This window comes from Rissa tridactyla, chromosome 16, assembly GCF_028500815.1.
Source record: "Rissa tridactyla isolate bRisTri1 chromosome 16, bRisTri1.patW.cur.20221130, whole genome shotgun sequence".
NCBI classification, from domain to species: Eukaryota; Metazoa; Chordata; class Aves; order Charadriiformes; family Laridae; genus Rissa; species Rissa tridactyla.
In genome coordinates this window covers 6,083,309-6,107,122 of record NC_071481.1, presented here as the reverse complement: position 1 = coordinate 6,107,122, position 23,814 = coordinate 6,083,309, and the positions used below count along the sequence as shown (strand labels likewise).

At 55.9% G+C, this 23,814-nt stretch overlaps 1 protein-coding gene across 2 annotated transcripts in view; it reads right to left on the bottom strand.

Moving 5' to 3' along the window:
- Positions 1 to 3,023: 3,023 nt before the first annotated feature.
- Positions 3,024 to 23,814, bottom strand: part of AGRN (agrin) — a 132,408-nt gene continuing 111,617 nt past the window's right edge. For both annotated transcript variants that reach the window (XM_054222521.1, XM_054222523.1), the window contains 16 exons: positions 23,259 to 23,373; positions 22,790 to 22,909; positions 21,851 to 22,207; positions 20,110 to 20,302; positions 19,239 to 19,454; positions 18,785 to 19,014; positions 18,182 to 18,316; positions 17,925 to 18,021; positions 17,179 to 17,343; positions 16,656 to 16,767; positions 14,334 to 14,450; positions 13,858 to 14,047; positions 13,034 to 13,121; positions 8,297 to 8,521; positions 7,638 to 7,741; positions 3,024 to 6,192 (listed from right to left, as the gene is read on the bottom strand). In XM_054222521.1, coding sequence (XP_054078496.1) covers positions 6,035 to 6,192; positions 7,638 to 7,741; positions 8,297 to 8,521; positions 13,034 to 13,121; positions 13,858 to 14,047; positions 14,334 to 14,450; positions 16,656 to 16,767; positions 17,179 to 17,343; positions 17,925 to 18,021; positions 18,182 to 18,316; positions 18,785 to 19,014; positions 19,239 to 19,454; positions 20,110 to 20,302; positions 21,851 to 22,207; positions 22,790 to 22,909; positions 23,259 to 23,373 — 2,622 coding nt within the window. In that variant the 3' untranslated portion in view covers positions 3,024 to 6,034. The remainder of the gene's footprint in view (positions 6,193 to 7,637; positions 7,742 to 8,296; positions 8,522 to 13,033; positions 13,122 to 13,857; positions 14,048 to 14,333; positions 14,451 to 16,655; positions 16,768 to 17,178; positions 17,344 to 17,924; positions 18,022 to 18,181; positions 18,317 to 18,784; positions 19,015 to 19,238; positions 19,455 to 20,109; positions 20,303 to 21,850; positions 22,208 to 22,789; positions 22,910 to 23,258; positions 23,374 to 23,814) is intronic.

Below are 23,814 nucleotides of genomic sequence, written 5' to 3'. Positions count from 1 at the left end.
CCACTTGCTAATAGGCAGGACGACGCTGGCAGCATGTCTAGGAGCGAAGACAAGTGAGAACGCTCCTGGGGAGGAACAATGTTTGTCTTGCAATTACAGAGCGTGTGCCTGGGCTGGAGAAATCCCAGGGGGCAGGGCAGAAGGTCCCCAGTGAGAACAGGGTTGAGGTAGCACCAAATGTTGGCCACTGCTGGAGGGGAGAAGCAGTCACAAGGGACAGGAGACTCGGGAGAAGGTTCATCAGGAGCCTTTGTGTCCAGGCTGATCCCTGGGTTAAGACACCAGGCTCTCCACAGGGAATGTCTCTGAAGTTCTGTGGCCAACCCTCCCAGATGCCTTTAATGTTGGCAGAGAGGACAGCTATGAAGATCCCATTTCAGCTGTGTCAGTCGCCCAGAGGAGCACCCAGTGCGCCTCAAAGTCACTTAGAATTGCCTCCCGAGCTGTTCATCGATATAGGCACGGATTCACACGCTTGCTCTTCCGTCTGCAGGCTGGAAAGGGATGGCTGGGTACCAGGACACAGCCACGTCAAGCAGCTGGTGTTGGGAATGCAGAGGGAACGACTGGGATCCCAGTCTGATGGAAGGGAATTCCCCCAGGTGCGCTTTGGCCAGACACCGTGTTGTGGTTTGGGCCAGACTGGCCACTGAAACCTCAAACCAGGACACACTAAACTAGTCCCATTCCCTCAGGTCCGCGTGGGGCCAGGACCCCCATGTTCCATCCCCCGGAGAGACGGCAGCCCAGTGCCACGGCGTGTGCTCGGCTGTGGGGAGGTGTTTGCGCTCCCAGCCACAGCCGCAAGAGCTCCATAAACCCTTAAATTCAGGGCATCTACACAGTCCGTGACAGGCTCCGTTGATGAAGAGCCAGAAAGACCGCATTCATGGGCCAAGCTGTCTACTTACAAACATTGCAGTCCCTTTTCTCTCCGAAGAACCACGTTTTCCCAGCCAGAGACGCAAAGGTACGTCATTACAGAGCAGGGTGATGGATCATTTGGCAGGTAAGGAGAGCGCGGCGCGGGCAGTGGACGTGGCCAGCCCCGGGCACAGGCTGTGTCAGCAGAAGAGCAGGGAAAGGAATCCACGTCTCCAGCTCCCCACCACACACGCTGCAGGATGAGGCCACGCAGCCCAGGAGTCCAGATCTATCAAGAGCCACTGCCCCGGGATCCAGGGGAAAAGGGATGTGGGTCACAAATAGCACCCAGCAGGGGTTTAGGTCTGGTCTGCCCTATTCCAGAAGGACTAGCCCCCACCAGCCTGGCTAGCAGCAGCACCCTCGGGCACAAGCAGGCTGATGGGTCCCTCACTTCTCACCAACCAGCTAAGCACGCAGGAAGCGGAAAAAAGCAAAAGGAGATACACGGAATCAAAGATCCACCAGATCCACCATGGGGCAGCCCTGTGAGACCATTGGCACGATCGCCAACGCAGGACACCCACTGCCCCTCGCTTCCCCCGCACCCCCCCCCACCTTCCCCCCCAACCCCGCTGAAGCCTCCGCTGCAGAAGGACGGGGTGAGATGCTTTTAGCCCCGGGGTGAAGCTCCTGGGCACGGGAGATGCTCACAAGCTGTCGGGGCTCACTGTTCCCAGAGGTGCCAGAGCAAGTGGAGGATGGCTGAGACCCCCCAACCCCAACCGCCCTCTCCTCCTTGACGATGCCGCCCAGTGGCTCCCAGCGAGAGCCGACTGGGAAGTCGGGTTTGACGCACGTGTGGTGTGTTCCCGAGAGCTGCTCAGAGCAAGGGCTGCCAGAAAGCGTGGCCGGGCCATTCCCCTGAGTCACGCTTGCTGCCTGCCCAAGCGTGCCCCCAGTGTGGCTCCTGTCCTTCTCTCCTTCCTCTTTCCCCTCACAATGGGTTTTTCCAGCCTCTAGTAAAAAAAAAAATAATTAAAAAATAAAACCCCACAACCATCCAGCTGCCGGAGCTCGGCTTTTCCTTCTGGCCAAGACAACGCCAGCTTTTTCTCCTCCTGCTTTGCAGCAAGCTGGCGAAACGCCTGGGAAAGAGGTAGTGACTTTGCAAGCCCGTGCCTGTCGTGGCATAATAAGGTCATTGTCGAGAAGACGCTGCGCCAGGAGGCTGATCTTGAGCAAAACCATGGCCCCGGCTGCGAGTTGTGCAAGCCCCGTGGCTGCTCAGACACTGGCCTCATTGTTCCCCATTGTGAGTCTTCGGCATCTCATTGTCCATTGAAAAGCCGGTTCCTACGGAGCCGGCGCAGACACCAACCAAATCTGCATCGTCGCTGGATATCAAAACGACTCGCTTCGCTAAATTAGCTGCCTCGCAAAGGGCAGGAAACCCACGTTCTTTTCTCGCTTCGCACCACTTGGATGATCGTGAGCTCTCGGCTGAACAAAATTCTCCGCCTCCCACCTTCTTTTCTCGCAGAAAGACGAAGCTGCGGAGATGAGAGCGCCAGGGCTCCGGCCAGGTGGAAAGGCCCCATTAGGAAGACCTGGTTAGAGCAGGAACTCAGAGGCTGGTACATCTCAAACCACATCCTGCTTGCAGGCTTGCGACTGACTTTCCACGGCTCCTCGGCTTACAGAGGGTAAAACCCAGGGGAAACTGCTGCCAGCAGCGAGAAGGCGGACAAAGAGGCATCGCTTCAGTCTTGTTGACGTGTCCATGGGAAACAGAGGCTCTTTGGAAAACGCTACCTCGGAAGAGGTGATAAAAGCACGCACGGCTAAGAAGGAAAAGCTAGTGGGTACCTGAAGAAGTGGTATGATTCAGAGCACGATCAGACGGCCACAGAGGAGGGGAAGTAAAGGCACATGGGAGTCTTCCTCCTACGGACGTTGCGTGGGTGGGATTAAGGTTGGCGTTCGTAAAGAGGCAGCATTTAGGAGATAGAGCAGGTACCTGCATAAGCCACACCGGTTCTACGGGAGACAGAGAGGGAGGCGCTGGTTTGACTTCACCCAGTACCAGGGCAGAGCAAGCGTGAGGCAACACCGTACCACGCAGAATAAAAAAAAGCAACAGGCCCCTTAAAAACATATTTGATCGTTTTCAAACTTTATTTCATGGTGATTGACGAAAGACACAAGTTAGTAATGGTTATATCATGCTGCTCCTCTACTGTGCATTGCCCTTCAGAATTCGTACAGCAGTTCACAATGGTCATTAATTTACCCTATAAATGAAGCCACATGGACAACTTTTTTTTAAAAAAAAAAAAGCAAAAAAAAAAAACCCAGGGAAAAAACCAACAACAAACCTCAATGTCTCAATGTCTTCTTTTTTTTTTTTTTTTTTGTACATACATGTTATAAATGCTATTAAAAATAAAGCCGAAGTTAAGTGCACAGCCCCTAGGGAGCACTGCTGAATCTGACCTTGGTTCAAGATGCTCGACAACGAGGACGCGAGGTCCCGTTTTAAGGCATTTCCAAGCCCCAGCAAAAGCAGACAGAGTTCTTGTTTTATTTGTTTAGTTGGTGGTTCGGGTTTGGTTTTTTTTTTGTCTTTTTTTTTTTTTTTTTTCCTTCTCCTCGCAGTGAGCCTGGCTTCATTTCAGTGGCATCCTAGAAAAATTAGCAGCTTCCTCTGCGCTTGCCCCTCTCCCTCCGGAGCCCTCAAGTCTCAGCCAACGCGGTTGCGTGGCCCGGCAAGAACTTGCGTCCTCCAAACACAGATGGAGGGTCTCCCGCTTCCCTCCCTTCCCACGGTCCTAATTAGCCCCCGTCTATCTACACCTGGCCATCAAAATACAGCAGGCCGTCCCTCTCACGACACAGTCACAGCACTCCCCACCAGGAGCCACAATTTATGTACAGTAGCCACCAAAAATGTGGTATTGCCACACGAACACACACCCCCCCCCCCCACCACCCCCCTGGAGGCTCCATCGCACAGAGGGCGCAGCCCCCCGCGCAATATTTAACCACTGGATTTTTAGAGGAATGTCAATAGGCATAGACCGGGGAGAAGGGGGATAGATTCCTTTTAATTTAAAAAAAAACCAAAAAACAAAAAAAAAAAAAAAAAAAAGAAAAAAGCAACCCAAGTGGTTTTACACTACGTTCTTCCCCTTTGTCACGCCTGTGTCCTGAGCTCACCCTGAGAAAAGTAATTTGACTTTCCATGGCTCTGAATTTAGTGCCAAGAAACAACATTTGCAAAGGGCGCGCTACTTTGTAAAGGTACCCCACACGGCCTGCTAGAAATCTATGGCGAAACTGCAAAGTGATGGCACCCTGGATATTAATTAACACTTGTTACCTGGCGGGATCCTTCAGATTAATTCCGCACGGTCCGTTAACGGCTGGTTTAACACAGAGCAATGCCAACTGCCATCCCAGGGGGGGGAAAAGGGACACAGTTGTGTCCCAGTGGTAGGAAGGGACACAGATGCCACGCGGCATCAGTAGATTCTTCCCATGGAGAAGGAAGCTGAATGGAGCGGGTCGTTCCTTTCGCAGCTACAATCCATTTGTTCTTCTCCTGCTTCCAGGAGATTCCGTTTTCGCACGCAAACGCGGGGCCCATTGACAGACGCTCCCAACCACCCAGACATTCATTCCGGAACACACACACTGGCTTTGTAACTGGCACCACGGTATTTGCTTTCAAGATTTGCATGGAGGAAGAAAATACTTTAAAAAAAAACAAAACAAAACAAAACACACACAACCCTCCTCCCCAACACTCCTGCCTCACGCCCCATTTCAGCTCTTGCTGCTGGGCTGGCAGCCTCCGGAGGAGCTTTGATCCCGGCGTGGAAGACCCTGCATTGCACTGGACATTGCAAAAAAAAAAAACCCCACCAATTTAAAGTCCAATTGCTCCAATAAACTCCAATTACTCTTCACGGGAGAGGCTCTAATACCAGCTCTACAGAGACCCACGTGCTGGCAAACGTCCTCATGGCAGATAGAGGGGACAAGTCGTGCCCAGAGGCTGGAAAACGGACGTGGGTCATGGAAGGACACATCCAACAGATTATTTTTTTTTCTTTTTTTTTAAGCGAAAAGGGACCCATTCCCTGTGGCCTTGCAGCCCGTTTGACGGCGCTGGAAGAGGGAGAGGACTTCCAGCTCTTGAAGACGCGCTGCAAGTTCTCCCCAGCGCACGGGAGGGCAACGCTTGGTACACAGAAGCTCTTGGGAAGAGCAGCCAGGGCAAGCAGGTGGTTAGGACATGTCTGGATAAACACAAAGCGTGGAAATGAGGTTTCACAGCTGCTTCTGCACGTGTCCAAGAGGAGGAGGAGGAGGAGAGCCAACAGAGAAATCAACGTGTCCCCCCACAGCACCTCTCAGTCCAGCAAACAGTCATAAGACAACCAAAGAGCAATGCTTCTCTGCCTGCTCAGAGCAGACCTTGGTCTCTCTTCCAGTGCATGGCATCCCTGATTTTAACAGAGCATAAAGGAGAAAAGCACTTGAGATCCTTACACACATAAATTATAGTGAGAGGAAGGGCGGGGGGGGAGGAGGGAGACAGGGTGAACACGGGGCCAGGAGAAGGCTCGGCAGGGTGGCGATTCCCACTTCTCTGATGGCCACTGCCCTGCTCACCCAGCACCGCAGAGGGGGCTTTGGGGGCCAGGCCCGAGATGGGAAGGCGGTGAATCCATGAAGGCCACGCGTCTCGCCAGCACCAGCATCCTTTCCCTCCGCAGGCATGAACAACAACCCAAGAACGCAAGTAAGGAGAGAGAAAAACAACTTCCCCCACCTCCCCCCCCCCCAAAAAAAAAAAAAAAAAAAAAAAAAGAAGCTTCAAGTATGAATAAGATTTACAATGCAGGTGCAACGGGGAAGTTCTTCTGTCACTTCTTGGAGACTTGGTTCAAGGTTTGTTCTTTGTTGCTGCTGTTTGATTATAAGAGTCTGACTGACCTGGATAGACGGCAACCGAACAAATAACCCAAAAGAAAAGGTGTTTCCTCCCCTCCCTTTCCCCCCTTCCCCCCCAAAATATAAAAAGCAATAAGTTTACAAAAATAGAAAATAATTACAGCAATAGGCAGGAGGGAGGGAAGGAGAAGGAAGGGTCCCTGGGGGTCTATTTGGCTGAGCAGTGTAATATCGTGGGGTTGTTTAAAGCGTCCTCCACCAGATGCAGTTCTTGGCGGTCGACAATCACGTCCCTTATGCAGCCAATAAAGCCGGTGCTGTAGGCCTTGGGCAGCTTGTGAGCCACGCTCAGCTTCTCCATTCCCCCTGCAAGAGACAGCCAGAAGGTCGGGTGGGAAGGCAAAGGACACGCACGAACGCCCTCAACAGCGGGGGAAAACCACCTCCCTCCTGGCCAGTATTTATTTTCACTTAAATCAGAGAAATGCCAGTTCCAACCAATATATACAGGTTTCCTCAAGACGCTTAAGCCACTAACTTGCGTTCTAAAATACCAATCCAACTTAAAATACTTCATTTCTTCGGCGGTTGGTCCCAAATTCAAACTAAATTTTCTTTCAGCTGCTGAAATGTCCAACATGGCTCATTCCAGGCCCTGAAATTACAAAAGGCTGATTGCAAACAAAGACTTTGGAAGAGCCAGTGGGGCAGCCAAGCAAAAATTCCTCATGGAAAAATTCTGCTTTCCTCATAACTTCTAGGTTGATTTCAGAATGAGAAAAGGCGTCTGGGATAGCGTCTTTTCAGAGGTAAGGCTACCTTTTTGAACGTGAACTCTTTGTGCCTTCTTTGTGACTAACTATCAGGTTAGACCTGAAACTATGGGCTTAGACTGGGCAGATAAGAACAAATGCTTCTGAAAAGCGTCAACAGAATCCAATGCACTGATTCTTCGTTACAGATGATCGCAATCCCCAGACGAACATTTCTGCCCATTGATTTCTGTGGCCCTTGCGGCCCTTTGCAATCCTGCACGCCAGGGCTGCTGCAGCCCCTGCCTGAGGAGGAACCTAGTTGCATTTTAACGCAATTATCCTACGCTGATGGGTGCACTTTTTGCCCATTGGAGCTGTTACAGAACAAACGTAACCTCTGTCTGCGCTGACAGATCTGCCACAGGCAGCGCGAGATAGATGGAACGGGCCGAACTCTGTTTGCAGGAGTAAAATCCTTACGTCAACGCAAATGGAACCAACTCTGCTGCACACACGGGCTCGTTCTGGCGTGCCTGCTTCTTCTGTTATGCAAATAAAGCAACATTTAAACTCCAGGTATTTATATATTTCCAGACAGAAGTGCCCTTCTCTCAGTTCAGCCATTTCCCCGTTGGGTACCAGAGTTACCCAAGCAAGAACCATTTGGGAGGCTCGTGAACCGACGGGGGCTCCCGCAGGTGAGGGAATCGGGCAGATGGGAGCGCTCCCGGTTTGCAGAGGGAGAGGGTGCTCCGTGCCATGGGCAGCAGGGGATCCAGAGCCGCAGGCCAGCCAACGGCTCTCTTCAGGGGACATGGTGACATGGAAAGGACTGGCATTTGGCAAAGCCAACCCTTCGTCCCTCAGCTGTCACCAGTATCCTGCCCTAGTAGGCAGAGAACGAGCAGGGGACATTTTAGGTCAAACTTGTCGACTCCACCTGGGAGGCAAAGGTGTCCCATTTGAACAAGTGAGGGAGCATCAATGTCCCAGCTCCGGCTCTGAGCCTCTCGGCGAGGGGCACCGAGGAGGTTCACGCTTTCCACGCCAACTTACCCAGCCACAGGGCCCCGTCTGTATCTAGCTGTGTCGCACCAAGCGGAGAAGAGCCAGCGATGGGGGCTTCATTGCCGACTTGAAGGGAGCCTTCTCTCTGTACCCTGCTCCCGGGGGGAGGGAAGAAGAAACAGAAGGTGATTAGCAACCTGAGAGGAAAAACCCAGAGCTGGCCGCGGCTTTACGCTAAACCCAGGCACTGGGCACCATCAGCCCTTCTTCACCTGGAGGGGAGCCGGGAGCAGAGGGCATCTCGCAGCCCTGCCAGCGGCCACGGCTTCCTCCAGCCCCATCCGCAGAAATCCCCGGCATGCCAGCCGCATGATCCGCTCACCGCTCCCACCACCAATAAAAATAAAAAAGGACGGCTCGGGCTCAACCCGAACAGAATGTCAAACCCTCAGCCAGCTAAAATAAAAGGCACGAACCTTTCGTACCTCCTTGAGCCTGCCCCTTTGACATTTCCAGGCGTGTCACAACACGCACCCCTCCAACGCGGCACTGCCCACATGCCTCTCCTCTATTATTATCATCCAAGAAGAGGAGTGACCCTTGGGGATCACAGGGCACGGAGCCATGGCCATGACTCAGGCTCCCTAATCCACAGCTTGCCCATCCCAGAGCAATCCGCCACGGTCCCACTCTCCCCTCCTTCACACCTGTACGCTTTGATATGAATCCACTGGTTGGTGTTGACTGGGACCGTGGATCGTAGGACGACTGGCTTGGAGCCGAGATCGTAGGTCATTTGTACGAAGCCATCCACGATGGCGAGGGCGATGTAGTCTGAGCGCTCCAGCCCTTTCCCGCTCCACAGGATCAGCCCCTGCGTGGCTTCTGTTTTGATGCTTAGTTCAAAGTGGTTCGATTGCAAGGCCTTCTCGCTGCACGGGGAGAAGACAGGGCAGAGTTAACACACGTGGCTACAAAAGCAACAGGCAGCCAGTCAGCTCCTCGGAGCAGCTTTCTCTGACCCCAGCCAACCAGCTCACCTGCTGAGGACAACCTTCAACCAACCTTTGGCATCAGGGGTCTCAGTCCCTACCTGCTGCCCTTGAGGGGTCGCAGCCTTTGCGATAGCCCAGGGCTGCTCAGAAGGCCTGGTGCATGGTGGGGGGAGCAGATGGAAAGCTCTGAACCAGGCCATGGGATCAAAGAAATGGCCCTCTGGAGGTCTCTAACCCCTTCAGAGTAGGACCAGTGCCAGTGCTAGATGTGGGCAGCTGCGGCTCTGCCCAGCTGAGCTTGGGAACACCAAGAATGGAACTTCTCCATCCTCCTGCTGACCTGAGCGGGGGCTGCACAGTTCTCCTGGGGATGAAGCATTTGCCCCAACATCCAGCTTGAACCTCCAAAGACACAGCCTTGGGCTACTGCCCCTGGCTTCTGCCCTCCATGGAGCATGAGGTTCAGACACATCAACCCCTGCAAGCTGTGACACACAAGTCTTGGTTTTGCCTCCTCACACGCAGGCACTGAAGGAGGAGGTCTCTTACGTGGGGTGGTGAATGGTATCCTGCTGGCCCCGATCTGACCAGCAGAAGGGTTTTCCCCACAGAGCTGCCTTTGATTTGAGAGAGGTCAGAACAAAGAGGGCTCTGTTGGCCACATCGGGAGGGCTGCGGGCAGCAGCTAAGCTGGGATCAACACCATTCCACCATCCTGCTGGCAGGTGTCTGAGGCGCAAGCAGAGCTGGGGTCCCTGGGGACCACCGCTCCCCACGCCATCACCACACAGCCATCAGCCTCGGGGACATCTGCTTTACACCACTGCCTCTGCTTCCCCAAAGCCCAACGGGAACCTGAGGCTGGGGACCATGAGGTGATGAGCACCCTGCTGTTTGATGGGGATGGAGACCGTCCCCAGAGGCAGAAAGCCGCCTTTCTCCTGGACATGGTGTCTTTTCCCAAGGGAGGAATGAAGGAAGGAGAGGATTTCCCCCACATTGGCATCCCCATGTTTGCTTGGTCCCTTCTGGAACTGGCAAAAGGCTCTTGGCAAAGGTTGCCATATGGAGTCACCACCCGCTCTCCTGGGATGCTCTGAGACAATGTGCACACATAGACCAGACAACATGGGCAATACAGACAGCTTTTTATTCCCAAGGGACACTGCATCCAAAGGGCTGGATGGGGGCTCTGCGTGCAGCCCGCTGTACCGTCACGGTAACTCAGCCTCTCCCCTCTCTTGTAGCTATTTGCTGTCTCGGTCCCCAGGAGCAAGGGCCAGAGCAGGAGCTGCTGTTCCTATGCTGGAGGGACAGGGCTGGCTTCGCCTTTACTCCCATCATTTGCAGAGCTGTATCCCTTACAAATAAAAAGCCGAGGGTATGGACACACAGAACACGCACAGAGACAGAGACATGCTGAGGCAGCAACAGCAGAGCACGAGACACGAGAGCTGAGAGCCCGGCACAGACTCACCTGAGCTCCGCAGGATAGTCCGGCGCTTCGGGACTTAGATGCGGGAAGAAAGGGGAGCATGCGATAAGCGCAGGACAGCGGAGGAGACCCTTCCCTCCCACCCCGCTCACGGACCGGGAACGGCCCTGCTCCACAGCGACAGCTTTTCACCCTACACAATGTCCAACCTGAGCAAACCGCCCAGCACCAGCCGGAAAGCCGCAGCCAGGGTCCTTGGGGATGAGCTTCCTCGAGCCAGGGAGAAAAGTTTGCAAGTTGTTGCTTAGCCAGGGGGAGCAGAATAATGGCAAAGAGGGAACACAGCCCTGTCCCAGCGGTACAGGGGCCCTGCAACGCCCTCCTGGGTCAGGACCATCAGTGTTCCCCCACTGGGCACCCATTGCTGCCCTGCTGGGATGTTTATCCCAGGGCAGGACAGAGGGCGGCACTGCTGGTGGAAGGGAGCTTTTGGTCCATGAGGACCCTTTTCCTGGGCAATCCTTGCGGGGGTTCTCAGGCTGGTTCTTTGGGATGCTGCAGAACGGGCTCCCATCTAGGCAGAGAGCCGAATTCACACCTACGGCCTCTGAGTCAGCCTTGGGGCACTTGGGGGCGCAGGGAGAAGGGGAAACCCAGGACTACAGCTGTCCTGCCGGCACTGCGTGACGGGCCCAGCATTACGATCAGCTCTAACACGATGTATATATAAAAATGTACATTCAAAAAATAAAACCACCCCAAACCTACAGGCATGTCACGGCCAGCAGAGCCCAGAGAGGCGGTCGGAGTGTTGGTCCTGCCCAAGGCACACCCCGGTGTCTGCCTAGAGGCAGAAGAAACTACTTTTTATGGGCAGCCCAATGGGTCCTTCGGCCCTGGCGGGGCTAGAGAGTGCCGCTGCCAAATCCCAGCAGAGGGATCCGGGGAAAAGCGCTAAGCATCCCTCGCAGGATGGGGCATGAACAGCCAAAATAGGCTGGCGCAGGCGGGGAGGAGGCTGGGAATGGTGAACACCCCCGCCCTTTGCAGAGCACGGGGAGAGGCAGGACACAGAGGCAGCAGCTTTCCGCTCCTCCGCAGGGATGCGGCTCATGCCCGTGCAGAGGGACAGGCTGGGCACTCTGCCACGTGGCAGGATTGTCCTGCAGGCCACTACACGCCCCTCCTTGCTGTAGGGCAGCACCGTCTAGCTTAGAAAGATGCTTGGCTCCTAGAATGCCCTTTCCAAAAACACCAGAGCAACCCAGAGCACCTCCCAAACGGCTGTGGACATGCAGCTGACGGGCTCTGCGGCTCCCTAGGCGTTGACATGCATGTGTGCACGCAACTCAGCCTCCCCAGCTTCTGTCTGACCCCAGCTTGCAGAAAATGAGGTGAAATGGGGATGTGACCGGCAGGTATCACTCAAAGCCTCCCCCACACCGTGAGGAATACAGCTGCATCAATCAGCGCTTCTCTTCCACTCCTGCTATTCAGCAAGACAGACAGAGAGCAGGTTAACAGCTGTCAAGGCTGTTCGAGGGAAAGAACATCTGCCCAGGCCCTTCTTCTGCCCTACTGGCCACACGGCATGTTGTGAGGGGTTGGCCAGGCCACCCACCCCCGACTGGGGAACATTCTTCCAGCACCCAGCCTGGCCTCCTGGCTACAGCAGCAACGCCACATTCATGTTGGAAAAACCAGGGCGGGATTAGCATCCCGTACTTCCATCGCCAACGCTTTTGCCACTGAATGGAAGAGTTAAGTCGCAGGAACTTTCTTCCTCTATGCTTACCCAGTTAAACTAAGGCTAAGTTGCAGCATGCTGCAGGGACAACTGACCGCTCCCTGCCGCGTCCTGAGCTGCAGTACCTGCGTCCTCCTCATCCTGGAACGGGAACGCCTGCCCGTGGCAGATCCCTGGGATAATGCCCGTATCCCCCCTCCCACCCCTGCACGGGCTGGCGGTCAGGGTGGCGATGGGAGAGGTGGTGGAGGGCAGATGGCTGGAGGGAGGACTGTACTTACGCGGGGATCTCATTGGTCAGGTGGCTTGAAAACAAAGAAACAAGGACATTGAGAAGAGACGGACAGACAGAGACTGACAAACAACAGCTCAAACACAGACACCCTCCCCAGGCAGGGTGTTTGGGCAGCCGGGAAGCTGAGGGTGGAAGAGGCAGATGGATAAAGCCTTATCCAGTGCCCTGTCCCAGTGCCGTGGAGCTGGGAATTAGCCGCAGGGGCTGTAGGAGCACAGGGCCAGGCTAGGATGGGTACCGAGCCAGACTGCAGTGGACCAAGAGTCTCCCGCAGGAGAAATACCCATCCCAGAGGCTGAAGAGGACCTCAGGCAGCAGCTCTGTACCGGGCTCTGCCTATCTTCAGAGAGAAGCCCCAGGGACCAGTAGAGCCACGGAGACCTCAGGGTCCGAACACGAACCCCTAGCCCATGGTCAGGGTCGAACAGATGCTGGAGAAAACTGGCCAGGTCCCACAGCAGCGATGACGGCCCGTCCCTGCTGGCAGAACCAACCCTCGCTGTGCAAACAGCCAGGGAGACGAAGGAGCTGGCAGACAGGCGTGAAACCACAGGCAGAGCTCCCTCTCCCCTCAGCACAGCTCACCCAGCCCGCAACCCATTCCTGAGCACCTGGGCAAAGGAAGGCACCAACCAGGAGCAGGGCACAGGCCACAAGAACCATCTTCATGGGGTGTACTCAGCCAGCTTCATCCCCTTCCCAAACCCAGACCACGCTAACCCAGAAGGTGGCCCACACGCTCCAGAACGAGAGCATCCAGACCTGAAGTTGGCCAGGCGCTGCCGTTGTGGGGAAAGCCCTCTGCCAACAAGGCAGCCTTAGAGGGAAGGGCTGGAAGCAAATGCTCACGGCCCCAGTTTGGCTTGCTCCTCTTTGACTTCTCTCTTTGGGCTTCTTCAGTCCTAGCTCTTTCTCCTGCTAACAGCCCTAACTCCTTGGTTTGACCTTGGTTCAGCTCAGCAGCCAAGTTACCTCTTTGTCACGGCATTGTGGTACTCCATATATGTCCTACCATCAAAAGCAATGGCCTCTGCGTCTCCGGCAGCCTTCTCAATGATCACTGGAGGTGGGAAAAAGAAGAGCTGTCAGGCAACGTAGCATGGCCTGTCTGTCCTTGGAGACTAGGAAAAATCCCCCTTTACACTGAGCATTCATAACAGGACGAAGGCATGCAAAAACCTGCCATCCCTTGGGGCATGGCAGCACTATGGCTCTCTAAGCAAGCCCCTGGAAAGGTTTTGCTGTGGCTTTAGAGCCCGTGAGATTGGATCATCTCCCTGTTTTGCAGCCAACTGTCATGAAATCTGCAGCATTGTTGGTTTTCTGGCTGAAGCTGGGGTGGAACCTGGACTTGGTGACGGCCCAAGTCCTAACCTCAGGAGGCAGCAGGAAAGAAACCCTGCTCTGGAGACAGCTAGGCGTTGCTCAGGCCCTCCAGGTGAATCTGCTACGGCACCAAACCACCTTTCCCTGCCCCAGGCTGCTTCAAGCGAGCACAGCAAGCCAGGAGGAGGTGACAGGGCTGGGTGATCTACCCGTGGGCAGCAGGATTTGCCCTGCCCCGTGCAGTGTAATGCCTGCATTTCTGAGAAATGGCGCAGCCCCGACTCCCCGGCAATGCCAGCCTGCAAATGCCCCAGCTTGTTTCCCCTGGATCCCTCCCAGCAGCCGCCACAAGGACAGGATCTCAGGCGGTGCACTGTCCTGCTGCCACCAGCTAGTCATCGAAGATGTTTCATGGCCGCGTCTGGCTAGTGGGTGAGGGTCCACGTCCAGCCCTACCCTGCCCATCTCACCTTTCTCGCAGTGAGCCCCGGAGAAGCCCCGCTGGCAGGCACACTCGTAGCTCTCTAACCGGGGGCTGCAAGTGCCTCCGTTCTGGCAAGGATTGGGTTTTCGGGTACAGGGGTGGCCTCGGAAGGGGGAGATCTCAATGGCGCTGCGGATGTTCTGCTCCTTCAGCACAGGCACCCCCTTGATGGAGATCTGGCAGGAAGGAGCACAAGAGTGAGCCTTCACCGCCCCACCTCTCTGTAGGGCTGGCGGGGGGACAGACGCCAGCAACATTGGGGGAAAGGGGGAGACGGGAATCCAGCCCCAAGCCCCACGTATTCCTGTGATGGACCCCCACCACCCCTGCTACCACTTTTCAACTGGGTGCTGCTGGGGCAGCCCTCTCCCAGACTTGTCTTCGCCGTCCTCCAGCGATGGCAGTGCAGATGGCACGTCTCCCAGCCAGATGCCTGCCCCAGGCTGCCCAGTAAGGCCTTACCCTCTGCACAGCTCCATCGAAGCTGGTGGAGATGGCGGCTGCTCGAGCTAGCTTGCTGAAATCAGGGGCTCCCCCAACGTAAAATGGCTCCTTCAGGTTCAGGAAGGTGTGAGGCACCTGGGGAGGAGAGGGGAGAAGATGAGATGGAGAAGATGTCAGGCTATCCCAGGCAGCACTGCAGGCAGAGCGGGCACCCTTGCACAACCAGAAGCTGGGCTGGTGGGAAGGAAAGCAACACCCGCTGGTCCCCCATGCTCCCTCCCTCACGGCATGGGCTGTGTCCTGGGACAGGGCTGGCAGCCACTAGCCAACTCTATGGAGGCCAGAGGAGGAGAGCCCCTTGGAAAGGATGCCAGGGGCAGGCAGGCAGGAGGTGGCCTTGGCATCCCGCCTGGGACCAGGTCCCCACCTTCTCCTCTGCTCCCTGTGCTGCTCCTGCCGGCCGCCCTGCCCTCCCCACCCCGTACACCCTGCAGCCTCCCTGCCCTGCAAATACTGCTTCAGTCTCACCAGGACTAACGTCTGAACCCAAACTCATACCGGAGGGTTTCAGTTTGGGTTCATCCGGCTGCTACAGGTCCCCTATAGCAAACGGCTAGAGGAGGTTTCTCCTGCATAGACTCATCGCACGTGTTGGGTTGGAAGGGACCTCTAAAGGCCATCTCGTCCCACCCCTCTGCAGTCAGCAGGGACATCTGTAACTAGACCAGGTTGCTCAGAGCCTCATCCAGCCTGGCCTTGAATGTCTCCAGGGATGGCCATCTCACGTGGCTGTGAGTTTGGAGGAGAAGGACCCCCCTCCTCGCTGTCACCCAGCAGCCCCAGTTGCCCACCACCGCAAGTCCCAGGTGAGTCTTCAGCCACACGCTTCACCGGGCACATGACAGGAGCGATGTCCCCTCCTGTGCGCCTGGGACGGACCCAGAGGCACAGCAGTGAGGCAAAGATGGAGTTATATGAATCACTAGCTAATGCTTGGTGGAGTTAACACGAGAAACATGACCGGATTAATTGAAATGCTTCCAAAACAAAATGTAACAACTGGCTGAAAATTAATGACGGAAGAGGAAACGAGTGCCTCTAATCTACAGAGATCCTAAAGCTGCTTGGTCAGATGGGAAGGGGAGTGGGTGAAACACTGAGATCTGAATGGAAAACAAAAAGGAACAACGTGCCAATGGCAGATGAGATGGAGGTGCAGTGGGTCATACTTATCTTTACCTTACGGGATTTCTGGGATCCAGACAGCAGGGGAGGGAAAAATACAAATGAAAATCAAAGGGAGAGAGAGAGAGAGAAAGACAAAAGGGAGATCAGTGGGTAACATCGTAACATGCAGGGCTGCAAGACCACAGCTGCAACCAGTGCCCGCGGTGGCCAAGGACGGGGAAGGGGAGCCGCAGAAGACCACAGGAGGGGTTGCTGCCACCCTGCCAACCAGGGGCAACCCTGCTTGGAGAGAAGCTCGAAAAGACGAGAGTGAGGGGAGGAAGACATCATCCCTTCGTTTTGCAGGAATGCTGCATAACCTTGATGCTGCGCTATGTGGAGCTTAAGGATGAGTTCAGCAGCAGTTGCGGCTTTTCAGTATCAGCTTCCCCGCTGGAAAGGCGGATGAAAGGCAGGCCAGTGGCTTTGCCATGAAACCCTGGGGAACCGCTGTTTGTGTGGAGACAGAAGTACAGAGGGGACAGGACACGGGAGAAATCAGAGAGGTAAGCTGCCAGCTTGGGAACAGAGGAGAAGGCACCGATGGATTCAGCAGCAAAGGCACAACGGGGCTTTCACTACTCCCTGACCTCCTCCCGGCCGGGCTCCCAGCACTGGGGAGGGCTCTGGAGCATCACGGGCACAGGCTGAAACCCACACGGGACCAACACAGTGGCTACCGCTTCCCTTGGCTGCAAGGGTGCCTTGCGTACCTGCCCCGGTACAGGGAGACTCGGGGACCTGCAAAAAAAGGGGGTGCGTGCATGTGTGCGAGGGGGACTCAGTCAAACACATCCCCGAGACCAAAGCCCCAAGAATCAGGGCGTGCGTGTCACTGGGAAAGGGGCTGCAGCTCTGTGGGGTGGGGGACAAGGAGGGAGGAAGAGCTGGAAGAGGTGTGCATTGCTGTCCGACAGCTGCAGAGCAGCTAAAGAGGGGCAGGCGAGCTCTGCCCTGCAGCGTCCTTTTTTCCCCAGGTCTTGCCCACTCCTCCTCCACCCTTAAAGCCATGCAACACAGGGATTAAAAGCCCATGAGCCTGGGAACTTCATTTCACACACAAGAGGAGCAGGGCTGGAAGCCCAGAGAGCTCTCCCTTGCTCATCAACGTACCGGTGACTCTCCCATCACCCTCTCGCCGTTGTTGATCCGCATTACCCCTTTGCGCCCATTCCTCTCCAACAAGACACTTATCCAGGTGTTGAGGGGAACCGGCTCTTTGCTCCTGGTGGTGAGAAGAGAGGAGAAGACACATGGGTGAGAGCTCTGCTGTCACCACCTGCAAACACGGTGCTGGAAACATCCCCTGATCAGCTTGGGCTGCCTGGGCCACCACAGCTTGACCAGCTTGGGCTGCCCCAGCTTGCAGCCATGCAGAGAGCCCGGCATCATCCCGGGGAAGAGGTACAAGCCCTGCTCTGCCCTGCCCCACGTCGGGACAGCCGACCAAGAGCCATCACTGCAAACAGCCAAGGCCGGTATGAAGCCTGCTAGCCCCTGCTTCCTTACAGTTTTCTGGGATGGGGAGCTCAAAGCCAGTGCTGGACACTGAAAGCCACCACCGTCCCTTCTCCTGCCTCTGTCACCCACCACCACCACCCTGACGAGCGGGTCCCCAGCCCGCAGCCCACCCTACCTGAGCACAGCAGCCCCTTTGCCCAGGTCGTATCTGTACTCCAGGTAGCCATCGTGTAAGGCCAGAGAGACAAAGTCCCCTTTGCCATCTGTCTTCTGCCCGTTGTAGAAGATCATGCCGCTGGGGTTCTTGGCCAGGAACACAACTTCCATGGACATTTTGTCCCTGAGGAGAGAAGGATTATGGATACCCTCTAATCCAGCTGCCCATGTGCTCTCTTCCCTCCACCCCTGTATGACAAGTCCTCCCTGGAAGACCTCTGCTTGCCTTGAGACTACAGGTATGGAATCATAGAATGGTTTGGGTTGGAAGAGACCTTAGAGATCATCTCGTTCCACCCCCCTGCCCTGGGCAGGGACACCTCCCACCAGCTCAGGTTGCTCCAAGCCCCGTCCAACCTGGCCTTGAACCCCTCCAGGGATGGGGCACAGAGATAGGTATGGCAGAGATGCCACTCCTGTAAGGCACCCTCGCCAGGTGAGAGACACATCTGCCACGTTCAGGATGCTGCTCTGCGGTGCCTATTTCCCCAGCCCAACCCAACGCCAAGCCCCAGGGAGCGTTGCTGGCTCAGTTTGGCTACAGGGATTCTGGCGATGCCAGTCCCTCTGCACAAAACCTCCAAAACCTGGCGAAAGGGAAGACCTCTAGGGAGAGCCAGCGAGGATCAGAGCACCAGTTCTCTCCCCAGATCAGCCACGCAGGCGATGCGCTCCCCTGCCCCTCTCCCGTTCCCTGGCACTTACTGCAGGTCAGGAACGAAGGTCTGCAGCCCATTCAGCTCCAGGTAGGAGAAGCCATTGAACTCCGGGAGGAAGGGCATGGTGTGGTCCTGCTCTGTCACTGGGCACAAACGAGGGAATGGTGAGGAAGAGGAGGCAGAGCAGCTTCAGCCAGAGCCACAGCAGGCAAGAAGGCCTCCTGGCCACCCAGGCTGGGGAAATCAGCACCTTCAGTTCCACCCCCTTCCCCAGACCCGCTCCTCTGCCAGCTCCCGTCCCACCTAGCTCGCAGAAGTCTCCTTCCCGGCCCATGGGACAGGTGCACAAGGCACCTCCCTCTGGCAGCACCAGGCAGGTGGCAGAGACGTGGCAGGGCGTAGGGTCACAGGGATTCTTCTCGTCAGCACACGTTGGGCCTGCAGCAGAAAAGGCAGCCTGTCACATCAGCATCTCACACCAACAGCCACCAGGCACGATTTTGGCCAGCGACAAATGCCTCTGATGCCTCCTGATGGCCCTGACAGCATCTTTCTCCTGTCTCAGGTTGGGTTCCTGCGACCCAAAAAGCCTCCCCGCGGTGGACCCTTGCCAGACTAAGCTTTGTGCTGCCCCTAAAATGCAAGGGGAAATTTTTTTTGTGCATGAAAACAGACAGATCCCAACCCTCATCTCATGTGCGTATAGGTCTACATCCTCAATTTATGGTCTTCACTGGATGCGGCTTTGTCCTACGCTTCTCCCTCTAACCCACTGCCGGCAGTCCACACCACATCTCCCCCCACTGCAGCTCCCAGCAGGAGCCCCAGAGGCTCTGGGAACCCTCAGGACCAGCCAGTGGGATCAGGACCCCCAGCAACGTGCTGCCTGCAGCCCCCTCCCCGTACCGGTGTAGGTGTAGAGACACTCGCAGTGGAACATCTCTGCCTCCTTGACATGGCAGATGCCACCATGGTGGCAGGGGTTGGGGTGACAGGGGTCGTTGCCGCACTCGCCCACCCCGCTGCCATACAGCACATCACTGCCTTTCTCCCGCAGGTCGTACATCTGGTTGTTCACGTCCAGGAGGCGGATGCAGCCCTTCAGGCCGGTTGTAGCCGCAGTACGATCTGCCACCCTGGGGGGACGAGAGGACAAAGTGGGCCGGGGGTTTTTGTCCCCGAGGACAAAAACACAGAGTCCCTCCAAGCACCTGGGTCAGGCTGCGTTCCCCAGCAGGGCGTTAAGAGGTCCCCCAGACCCAGAGAAGCCCTGGTTCTACAACAACCCTCCAGCCTGGAGCCCGGCGGAGGGCTGCAGCCACCACGGATGCTCTGCCCGTGGTCCAGCGCCCACACTCACACAGCCATTTGGTCCTCCGGCGCTCCCCCGATGAAGAGGTCTGTGTCGAGGTTGAGCCCGTCGGTGCCCGTGGGGCTCTCCCCACTGACGTGGGGCTCCCCGTCGACAGACAGCATGCCGCTGCGGCGATTGCGGTTCACCACTAACTGGTGCCACTTGCCAGGCTCAACGCGGACCTTGCTGGTGATGACGCCCGTGCCAGAGCCGGTGTTAAACCTGGAGCAGAAGAAGGGGAAGCCTTTGTGCCACCCTGCAGAAAGGTGACATCTGTGCCACGGGGCTGCTGCATCCCAGGGAGAAGCCGGGAGCACTCGGCAGTCCCCGTCCCTCCCCACATCTGGACCAGGCTGCACTCAGGACACACAGCCATCCCCTCGCGGAGCATCGGGACCGGAGCATCTCATCCGGACTTCGCAGCCTCCAGAGGTTTGCCCTCCACCTCACTTCATTCCGAATCTGTGCCTTTGGCTTTCGGAACTGGAAAAATCATTTCAGCTCAGATTTCTGGGGCTTTTCTCCTCTTCTTTCTTCCCCCCCACCCCCCCCCCACTTCCAGTACAAAAACAGTGCCAAAAAAAGACCTCTCACTTGCTCAAAAAAAAAAAAAATCAACCTCCCACACCTTTTAGCTTTTCAAAATTCAAACTGAAATAAGTGAATTAACTTTGTTGAAAAGTGTCACAGGGAACAAGTCCCCTTAGTATTACTTTGGGAAAAAACAGCCCTCCTCTTCTTGTTCACCTGATGCTACTGTTTCTTAGCCGGCAAGTTCGAGCCCAGCATCCTCCCAGTGTTCTGCAAGAACCATTCTGGCAAGAGGGGCTGCTCCTCTTCCTCCACCCCACACAGGGCTGAGGGGAAGGGCACCCACCTGAGCTCCACGAAGCCGCCCACCAGCGCCAGGGAAATGAAGTCCTTGCCTCGGTTCTGCCCGTTGTAGAGCAGGAGCCCGCTGAGCTCCACGGTCCTGAACTCCATGGCGATACGCACGGTGTGGTACGCCTTCATCATCTTGAAGGCCAGGTAGGACTTGCCACCGAAGCTGGGGATGAAGTACCTGATAGCTGCAAGAGAAAGGAAGAGGGGATGAAGTAGAGGAGGGAAGAGGAGGACGGAGAACAGACAGAGGCCTGATGTGAGCCTGTGAACACTTTCCTACCCACACAAGCAAAGAGAGCTCTTGAAATGGCAGAAAGAAGCTCACTTTCTCCTTGGGCCCCATGCTCCTGTGCAATTATCCCCTGTCACTGCCTCCCAGACACTCGTACTGACTCCTCTCGTGATGGCATGTCCCCCGGAGACTGCTCCCAGGCTTTAGAGATCTGTGGTATTGCTCCCCCAGGACTGAGCTTCAGTGGTGTCCCAACCGGCTCCTGGTCCCAACCCGTGCTGCTGGTCCTCCCCGTGCCCAGATATCGCCTCCTCTGTGCCCTCACCGGAGCTCTGCTGCACACACAATTCCTCCTAACTCAACTTCCCCGCTCCTTAGATAATTTTTATCTCTCCTCCCAGAATCCCACTGGACAGATTTGCATTTATCACCCCAGGCTTTTATTTATTGCAGCTGAGATTTTCCAAGGGATCTGGAAGGCCGAGCCCTATTAAAACTAACAGGGCTGGACACCCACATCCCGTAGCATCTTTGAGCGCTTCAGCTTATAGCTTTAGGGACAAAGCTCTTCGGGAATAAGCCCTCACAACCACCCAGAGTCCCCATCGTGACACGGAATTGCCCGTGGGAGCTCACAATGAGTACGAGCAGCTCTGGTTAAGCACGCTGCCAGTCTGCGGCTGTTCGCTCAGCAGCTCTGGGCGCTGGGGAGTAGAGCCTGAATTATCAGCACACGTCTCCTGGTGTTCGAGAGGACAGTTAGTACCTGTCTCTGTTAGACTCCAACTAGCAGTCAATAGCTGCAGGAGCTACGAGCGACAACGCCACAAGCTGAGATAACAAAAGCAGAAGCTCACACTCCCCGTGCTTTGGGACACGGGTGTATCAGAAGTGGAGCCAAGGAAGAAATCGCTCCTGGCACCTTCTTCCCCTGCAGCCTTGCCGTGCTCGCCTCTTAAACGCGCAGTGCACGCGCAGCCTGTTCTTGGCAGACTTAAAATCCCAGAATCACAGAATGTTTGGGGTTGGAAGGGACCTCGGAGATCACCCAGTCCCACCCCCTGCCAGAGCAGGGTCACCCACAGCAGGTGGCACAGGAACGCGTCCAGGCGGGGTTGGAATGTCTCCAGAGACGGAGACTCCCCCACCTCTCGGGGCAGCCTGTGCCAGGGCTCTGCCACCCTCACAGCAAAGAAGTTCCTCCTCGTGTTGAGATGGAACTTCCCATGGTCAAGTTTGTGCCCGTTCCCTCTTGTCCTGTTGCTGGGCACCACTGAGAAGAGCCTGGCCCCATCCTCCCGACACCCACCCTTTCAGTATTTATAAGCGTTGATAAGATCCCCCCTCAAAAAGCCGGTTAAATTGACTCCTGCAGCGCCTCCTGCCCGGTGCCCGTGCAGTGCCAGTGCTAGTTCTGGGGCTGGGATTGCCTGTGCCCCCACGGCTCTCCATTGCCGTGCAGTCAATGTGGGATGGATAGACACAGGTCAGAGACACTTACGTTTTTCACAGACGGCTCCCCCTTTGCCTGCTGGGCAGCTGCAGGTGAATTCCTTCCCGTCATCCTCACACGTGCCACCGTGCAGGCAGGGGTGAGAGTCGCAGGGACGCGAGGGTTTCCTCGTGGTGGGGGGATGACGCGTGGGTTTCCGCCGGGTGGTGGCCGGGAGGGTGGAGGTGGGTCTCTTGGTGCTCCCAGCTCCTGCCATCTTGGCGTTGGGTCGGCCCGCGGCTTCTGGGCGCAGGACGTGGACGGTAGTGGCAGCGGCGGCTGTGGTGTACCTCCGTGTGGTGGCGGGTGCCATGGTGGTGGCCGTGGTCGTGGTCACGGTGGTGGTGAAAAGCCTGGGGATCCAGTCTGAAACACAGCAAAATGCAGGTAGAACCCGGTGCTTTGCAACCCTCTCTGGGGGCAGGGGAAGCCGCTGGGGCTTTTGGGGTGAGATGACAGCAGGGAGGCACGGACCCACACTACTGCATGCTCAAAAGCCCAAGAGCCCTCTCCTCTCCCCTCTCCAGGCTCCAGGGCTCCCGCTTAGAGCACGGAAAAGGTGCACGGAAAGGAAGGTGCACGGACCTTTCCTTCCTGGAAAATCAAGTGGTTTGGGTTTATCAGCAGGAGATCGCATGGACCGGGCTGGCCACTCCCTCAGGAGCACCAGGACTGTGGGCAGTGTCACATGGCCACGGTGCAGCACTGCCGCTTGCCATGGGCTGCGGAAGAGGGGAGCAATTTTACCCCCTTTATGGCCTTCCTGAGTTGAGAACAAGTCCAGGCAACATGGACTAACCTCTGAGCCCTGGCTCTGGAGAGCACCGTCTGGGGAAGCATCGCTTACTGCTACAGATGAAAGGCCCTGGCAAGACCAGAAGAGCCAGCCTGCCCCTTTGAAAGCTTAAACCAAGAGACGGGGACTGACCACAGACAGAGGAAGCTCACCAAAATCCATGAATTTGACATGCTCCTGCTGGGGCTTCTTCACCAGGATGGTCTTCTTCTTGGAAGCTTTGATCTGCTTCAGCAGGGCCCCTTGGACATCAGCTGCCGTGTAGGAAGTGGCTGATCACAACCAGGAGGAGAAAGGAGAAAGGCAGGAGTGAAGGTGCAGTCCCACCTAGCCGTTTCCCCCCTCATGACCTCCCCATGATGCATCCGAATCATTCCTTTCCCTAGGACAATGCTTCCGGCCTTCCAGGCACCAGCTTAGGGTGCACCTCCTCAGCTCTTCTCACAGCATCTGAGTTGATTTTGCCGGACACCAGACATAGCCCCAGCAGATTTTAATAAGGTTTTTTCACTCTTACTGGCTGCAGGCGTGTTTCTGTGCCGGCAGCCCCACTGGGAATGCCCGCTCCCTCCTCGGGCAGACGGTGATGCCGCAGCGAATCACCACTGGGAAGGGTCTTACCAGGGTCAAAGTGGGACTCCACAATGACACGGACAGCGCTGCTCTGCCCCAGGTCTCGGACACGGATGCTCTTGAAATCCTTCTTAACGTCAGAATTGCGGAAAAGCTCATCCAGCTAGTCAGTCGGTTGGAGGGGAAGGAGAAAAGAGAAACAAACTGATTAACGGGGAGATGCTAGGACAGAGGTGCTTTCAGTAAAATATCTTGAGTCTCAGCAAGTCACCTTGGTTTCAGCCCACAGGGGTTTGCATCCAAACCTTTGCAAGACATCCCACTGACACCTGCAGGGTGATAATTTCAGATGGTCCCTATTCTTTATGGCCAGGATCCAGAAAGAGCATGGGGAAAGGGAGCTATCCCCATCGTACCCGTCGTGAAGAAGAGCAGAACGGAGCCAAACCAGAGACACCTTGCAGTTCATATAGGGATTTTCTATTGTGTGGCATCTAAGTCTTACTGATCTCTTCTAAAGCCGTGTAAACCTGCTTAGGCACTTCGGAAAATCCCATAAGGCACCATTCTGCATCGTTAAGTACCTGACTGCCTTTTCAAACTT